Source organism: Eurypyga helias, unplaced genomic scaffold (assembly GCF_000690775.1).
Source record: "Eurypyga helias isolate BGI_N326 unplaced genomic scaffold, ASM69077v1 scaffold20961, whole genome shotgun sequence".
In the NCBI taxonomy this organism is placed as follows: domain Eukaryota; kingdom Metazoa; phylum Chordata; class Aves; order Eurypygiformes; family Eurypygidae; genus Eurypyga; species Eurypyga helias.
In genome coordinates, this window is record NW_010230509.1 from 914 (window position 1) to 8,207 (window position 7,294).

Here is a 7,294-nt window from a genome sequence, read left to right on the forward strand (position 1 = left end):
CTATTTTTGGATGGATGCTGGTGGGTGGTTGGACTGGGAGAGTGGGTTTGGTCACGAGAATTGTGGGGCTGCAAGGTGTCCCCCATAGTCCCTGGGTGGAAACGTTCAGGTCCTGGCCTCAAACTCTCCAGCCAGCGCTGTGTATTATCCGTTCTTATTCCAGGTCACCGGCCCCTCTGGAGAGGGGACAGATGCCGTGGTCATCCTGGAAAAGACTCCTTTCCAGGAGGAGAAAGTATCGGACCTGCTGAAGAAGCACACAAAGCTGGAGCTGCAGATGTGCAATGACATTTACAGCACATACCACCTCTATCCTCCGCCGGAGCTGAGCGGTGAGTGCTCTCGGCCTTGCCTGGGGGGTCCCGGGAGGGTGGCTCGCTCGGTTGGGGGCCAGCACTTGTGGCTAGGATGCTGCTGCTGGCTCTGGAGGGGAGACGCAGCGAGACAGGCAAGTGCCACTGCCGGATCGGACTGTGCCACCCGGGTCGTTTGGCTGACGGCGGCAGATCTCACCGTTAAACGGCCATCGCTTTACAGCAGTAAAAGCGATGCAGTCATCTGCCCGTGCCTTGCTTGAAAGGTGGAGAAGGGCTTGGGCATCTGAAAGCTTTCCTTCTTGGAGTTTTTTCAGCAATGTCGGTTAATCTAGTAAGGTGATGTCTCCTCCTGTAAGGTTTATCTTGAAAACAATCTCTGTGGATAACTGTGCTGGGTTTAGTCCAGCACAGTGAAGTTAAACCATGACAGTAAGGTGTGTCAGCTTGTCATCCAGGGTGTCATCCCCTGTGTTTTTAGTTGCCCAGTGTCACCCAGGAAGGACAGAGAGCTTTGTTTGCAGGGGGGATTTAAATGCTGGTAACCTTGAGCGCCTGGTGCAGGCGGGCATCTGGCCTCTGCCTTTCAAGCCTCTCCCTGCTGATTTCATGCATCCGTGTGTTACGAAACCCGATGAATAACCAAGTGTGGTGAGGTCAAATGGCCAGGTTGGGGAGCTTCAGCGGAAGGCTGTCATCCTGTGGGACAGAGTCTCGTCACGGTGGAAAGGCGTCCCACGGTTTTTTCCAGCAGGAAAGCAGGGCTGCTCTTGCGGCAGGCTGGGCGCTTCGATTTAATGCTGGTATGTGTTTAAATTCTCAAAGTGCAGTGATTAATTACATGTCGATGCTTCTGTAAACACAGTGACAGCCAAACAAGTTTAACAGGGTCAAAATTAATCAGAGTGATAGCCTTAAGTAAGAAGTTGTTGCCGCCCCAAGTTAAATTTTTGGGATATTTCATGTGCTTTCCTGAAAATGCTCTTACTTCAGCGCTGTGTGTGTGGTGTAGGAGGAAGCACTGTCAGGCTTTGGGAGCTTGCAAGTTGTGCAGAGCTCCCTTGTCCTGTCTGGGACTCGAAATCAGAGATTTCAGCATCACAATGGCAGGAAGACACCATGACACCGCAGTTGTTGCGCATTCCCTGCTTGGGAAGATGTTAAAACTACGCTTCCTTGGCCGGAAAGACTCCTTGGGTGCCCGCTGTGTTCGAGGCCGGCAGCGACTCGCAGCGATTCCCACGAGGTGGCATCGCAAGACTGAAATCTCCTGGCCTTTTCTCCCGCTGCAGCCATGCTGGCATTGGACTTCCTTGAAGCACTTCGCTGCAGTGCTATGTAACTCCACTGTTACTCCCATAGCCAAGTATTTTATTTTATTTAAGATTTGCCAGGTGCAAAACCCTTTGCTGGCGTGAAAAAGCTGTTAAAAGGTCGCTGGTTTCTGTCAGTGCTTTGCCAGTTGCTGCTTTTTCTGAGAGGCTGGAGCAAAACCAGGTCTTCTCACATCCTGTTTCTGGGCTTTTGCTAGACTAAGTCCTCGCTCGAGTTGTTTCTGTTCGGCCTGCGCTGTGACTCTGCCCTGCGCAGCCGCCCTCTTTTATTCACCCGTGGCTGGACCAAACCTGCTGTGCTTCTGGTTGAGTGTTCATGCCCTTCCTCTTGCAGGTTTGAATGGGGGAAAAAGCCTCTGGCTTCCTTCTGCTGAAGTTTATCTTTTAAATTGCTCTAAAAATTGCCTTTAAACGGCAGGTCTTGCAGAAACGTTACCCAGTGGTGCATCTTCCCACTGCTCTCCTTGGCACCACTGTGCTTGCTCTGGACGTCGGGCAGCCCCAAGCAGGAGATTGGGAAGGGGGTGTGGACCATGGTGCTGCCCTCCTGGCTCTGACCAGTGAGCAAGGAGGCTTCTTCCTTGGAAGTGATCCAGAGCCAAATAACTGTTGTTGAAAGCACATTGGGTGAGCTGCTGGTGGGCAGCTGGGCCGGCACCGGGGGCAATGGTCATGTGTGTCAGGAGGGGAAGGAAATTGCCCTTTTGAGCTGAGTCATGGCCCAAGGAGGGAGTCCACGTGAGGAATGCAGCTCATAAACCTAAAACAGAGGAGGAGAAATTTCCTGTAAGGCTGCGGGTAAAGTCAGGGCTTGTGAGAAATCCCTGGATGTGGAGTGATTGTGTGGAGACCCAGTGAGCCCTCACATGGGGTCTACCTCTGCCTCTTGCTTGCAGAGTTGGAGAGATACAGGGTTTTATTTTCCGGCCGTTGCCGGTTTAACACGATGCAGCAAAAGTATTTTGCAGAAAAGGTCACATTTTGGCATTAGGCACCTCCTCCGAAAAGTCCTGGATCGCAGTGTCAGGCAGAAGAGGAGTTCACCCCAGAGATTTTGTAACATCCCGGGGCGGCCAAGCTCCCCACGCTCAGCTTCTCGCTTTCTAAAGGTAAGATAGACCTCGGGACCGAGGATATCCCGACCGCAGGGGCATCGTGACATGGGGCGCGTTGACAGCGTGAGGAGCTGCCTCTGGGTCCCTCTGCTTTTCTGAAGTGCGTTTCTCAATGCTGCCTTTGTGGTCTGGAGTCCCGGAGGGCTGGAGTTTCTCCATAGCTGAAAGTGGCTATTTTCTTCCTCCTTTCCCCGCCTCCTCGTTTAAGAGAGTTGGATGCTGTTCCATCCACAGAATCAAGCTAACACAAGCCCCGTGCTATGAAAGCTCGTTTTGTCTTGGTGCTAAAAGAGCCGGCGAGGCTGGGCCGTTGCTTTGTTTGCGTGGGGAAGGCAGAGAAGGAGAGGCCAAAAGAAGTACGTTACCTGAGCAAATGACTCCCTTCTGCTCTGGGAAGAGGAATTTTGCTCTGCTGCCACTTAAAGATGAGAATTTTTAAGGCTGGAGTGCACTGTCGTTGGGATGTGTGGAGACGTGCTGGTTAGGAAGAGGATCTCATCTGTGTCTTGCTTGGCTCGGGGGTTTCACTGGCCCTTCGGAGAGGAGTGTCAAGGCTGAAATGGGAAATAACGTTTGCAAACCAGCTTCATAATGGTCAGAGCTTGTCTGAACCCAAAACTGCCCGGCTGAGGAGGAGGTTTGTGACCGAGTTAGCTAGGAGGAGTGGTGTCGGAGAGTCTGCCCTCCGAGCCTCCCTGCCCTGCTAACAGCGAGGGCGTGTGTGCGGAGCTTATCTGAAGGCCGATTGCTGGACGGACGTTGCATAGATTAACGAGATGCCTTGTGCCTAAAGGTGTGAGATGCTGGTGGAGGAAACCCCAGCCCTAGGTTTCTCCGTTGCAGGGAGAGCAAGGATCACTTTCATAGCAGGGGAAAGGTTTTCCTGCTGCCGAAAGCTGGATTGCAAAAGCCAGCGGGTTCAAGCAACACGTTCCGCGGTAACATCCTGGCGGTGCTAATGCCCGTTGAGCAAGGAGAGCTTGCTCTTCCCAGCAAAAACCACTCTCCTCTTGCCTGGCTGCTGAGGGATGTTGTGTTTCGCAGCACCAAAGCCGTGCTGGTGTAAATCCAAGGGCTATTATCGATCCTTAAGGAGTCTGCTCACGGGGCACGGCTCATCCCTGCGCTGCAGGCTGAAGCGTATTCAGAATGTCTAAAAATGATCACGTTGGGCTCCATCTCTCCAGCATGGGGTGGAGAAGCTGTGGGAGAAATGGGAGAGCGTGGAAGGAAAATATTCAGTCATACAGGAAGTGATACATATCCCTGCCATCCCGAGCCCAGAAAGAGTCTGGTTTCAGGCAGCGAGGAGCCGGAGAAACTTGCGTGAGCCGCACTGGGAAGGCTGGTTCATCTCCCAGCGTTTCCATGCTCCGCTTCCCTGGAGAAGAAAACCTTTTGCATTTATGCTTAAATAAAAACCTATGGAGCCTGAAGGAGTGGGAGCACACGGGCTGGAGAGAGGAGGGCTGGTCTGGGGGGCATGGTGGGAGGTATCGCTGCTTCGCTCTGCTTTTTTGGGGTTGGTAACCTGCAAATCTCCTCAGGCTGTTGCAGCTGGAGCCCACCAAGCCCTTGCTCTGGATGAGGATTGGGCCAGCCTGTTTCCAGTCACCCTGGCATATGCTGGCCTGGGAGATGGTGTGAGCTCGTTCAAGGCTCATCCTTTTGTGCTTTCATTTCATTCAGTAACGGGAGCCCCAGCTGGCCGAGGCAAAGCCGCGGTCGTACCTGGTCGGGGTTGGGTTAGAATTTGGTGATCCCCTGCTCTTGCTGCGCAGTTACGATCACAGAACTAAATGAATTGTGCTAATTCAGCAGGGGAAGGGGGAGGTTTGCATCGTTGTGTTTCGTTAGGGCTGTGAGGAGATAGCAGATGCTGGTGTGAGAGGTCGGAGCTGTACGCCGTGGGAAGGAGGCTCGCAGAGGAAAAGAAGACGTGCGTGAGTGCAGATGAGACCTCCGCCGCCGCTTCCTGGGCTTGGCACCAACTGCATCCGATGGTTAGGTTGATTAGGCAGATAATAACCCAAAGCTCAGCTTCTAGCGAAGGGAGGAAGAAGGGCTTCTGCCCAAAAGTAGAAACAGGTTGTTCCTGCCCCGTGTGCTTTTGGCTTCTCAGCGCCTTTACATCTGCGGAAAGCAGAGCTGCAGTGGCCTGTCGTGGAGTGGGAGAAGCGAGCACAAGGCACCTCGGCGTCTCGCCCCACCCAGCCTCTCCGTGCCGTTCGCGTCGTTGGAGATCTGCCGTGCTGAGCTGGAGGGGCATTTTGGCGGAGCACGGCGGAAAAGGAGCTGTGCCATTGCTAGTGAGCCTGGAGCGCCCTTTCCTACGTGCCCCAGCTCTCTGCGACGGGTGGCCGTCCTGTGCGGTGGGGAGCATGGGATAACATTTCATTCTCTCCTCCTGGTGACAGCCCTTTTTTTCCCATAAATTCCCCAAATTGAGTTGTGGTTTTGGTTTTTGTGTCTTGGGTTGTTTTGTTTTTAGCAGGAGAGTTCATTTTGTTTCTGGTCAATCGGATCTTCCTTTTCCCCTGGGCAGGGAAACGACGGTGCAGCGTATCCCCACAAACACCCTTCGTAGGGTGAATTGCCCCATGGCTTGTTCTCTGCCGTCACAGTACCTGTTCCTCCTGCTCATCCGTGTTCCTTCAATTACACCTCCTTTTTTATAACCTCCAGTTAATTGACGGTCAATCCTGACTTCCAGAAAAAACCACAGGCGTTCCGTGGTGTCCCAGGCTGGCTTTCAGGAACACGCCAGCTGATGTGACTCAGACACGAGTGCAGACGATCCCGGACCCTTCAGCGAGCTTAAAAACCCACATCACGGGGTTCTTTCCCCCTGTTTCCAGGCCAGGCTAGGTTTCAGCTGCCCCACAGCATACGTGATGCCTTCGTGCACGTGGATTCTGCCAGGAGCCGGGCAGCTTTTAAAACGGAGCGTGAACACGGCCGGTCGCCAGCAATGGGAAGATTTCGGGGCGAGCTGGATCTTGCCGTGGATGTTTCCTGTGGATCAGCCCAGCCTTAGCCGGGACTTTGCATCCCGTGTGCGGGCTCCTGAGGATAGCCAGGCTCTGAGCACTTGGCAAATGGCTTCTCTGGCCGTAGTGATTTACGTTAATGAGTATTGCTGGGGTGTTTCGGAGTTGATGAGACCTCTAGAAGGGAAATAATCATTAGTGAGCTGCAGCTTCTCCCCCCTCTCTTCCAAACATCTGCTGCTCAACTGCAGCTGCACGTGAAGGATTTCTCTGATCTCACACTTGGATTTAAAGTAGCCAAAGAGGGGCTGTGAGCAGCCACCCCCCAACCTGGGGAGGTACCAGGGAAGTTGTGAAGGGCCCTTTGCAGCCCCACGTCCTAGCAGGCGCGCATGTTGCAGTTATCACCACCCCCAGCACGGAGGGGATTTTGCTGCGGGCCCTGCTCTTGTTTTGGGGGAGAAAGTTAGATTTAGGAAGTTTCAGTCTGAGGCTGGACATGATATTTCCTTATCTTTTCCCTTTTTATTTACCCTCTCCCCCCTAACCCCTGTGCTTTGCTGGTCTTTTTAAGCAAGGAGCAACAGCCCTTTTTTTTTTCTTTGCTATTACATCATCCTGCCAGAAGTGCTAATCGAGTCCTGGAAAACAACCTTGTTTGAACATGTGTACGGTGGGAACCAGACCAGACTGCCCTTGTGGTTTGTGTTTTCATATTTCATGTTACCAGTATTTTCCTGTGGATTTCATTAAGCTGGGTTTGGCATGAAATGAAAAGGCAGAGTCTCCCGGCTTGTGCAGCACTGACCTTAACAAAACAGACATGAGAGAACTGAAAAAAAACCAAACCCCAAAGAACCACCCTAAGTCCTGGCTTTAGGAACAAATAGATACTTACATTCAGTGCCTAGCTGGCGTGTGTAGTATGTAAAGCACGAAAAAGCATGACTGTTCGGTACCCTGGTGAGTGTGCAGCCTGCGGTTTTCATGACCGAGCTTGGGCACAAGCTGCAGCGTTTGCAGTGCCCTAGCTGCTTGCTTCACACCAATCTCTTTGGGGTTTGTTCAGGCTCGCGGGGTTTTTCTGCTTCCTATGTTAAGTTTTAGAGCAGGTCCGTTAGCTGGGAAGGCGGCGGCGGTGCTGGTGCCCTCGGAGTTGTGGCAGGCCCTATCGCACATTTGATCACAGACGAAGAGGGATGTTTACAGAGTGTTTTATTGCTGCGGGTAATCATAGAATCACAGACCAGTTTGGGTTGGACGGGACCTTAAAGACCATCCAGTTCCAACCCCCCTGCCATGGGCAGGGACACCTTCCACTAGACCAGACTGCTCCAAGCCTCATCCAGCCCGGCCTTGGACACTCCCAGGGATGGGGCATCCACAGCTTCTCTGGGCAACCTGTCCCAGTGCCTGCCCACCCTCTGCGGGAAGAATTTCGTCCTGATATCCAATCTAAACCTCCCCACTTTCAGTTTAAACCCGTTACCCCTTGTCCTGTCACTACAGGCCCTTGGGAAAAGTCCCCCCCAGATTACTTG

At 52.9% G+C, this 7,294-nt stretch overlaps 1 protein-coding gene across 1 annotated transcript in view; it reads left to right on the forward strand.

Annotated features, from left to right (window-relative positions):
* Positions 1-163: 163 nt before the first annotated feature.
* DCPS (decapping enzyme, scavenger) overlaps positions 164-7,294 on the forward strand; it is a gene marked incomplete at its 5' end in the record, with an annotated part of 15,166 nt that continues 8,035 nt past the window's right edge. Inside the window, one exon of the mRNA XM_010160783.1 lies at positions 164-332. Coding sequence (XP_010159085.1) covers positions 164-332 — 169 coding nt within the window. The remainder of the gene's footprint in view (positions 333-7,294) is intronic.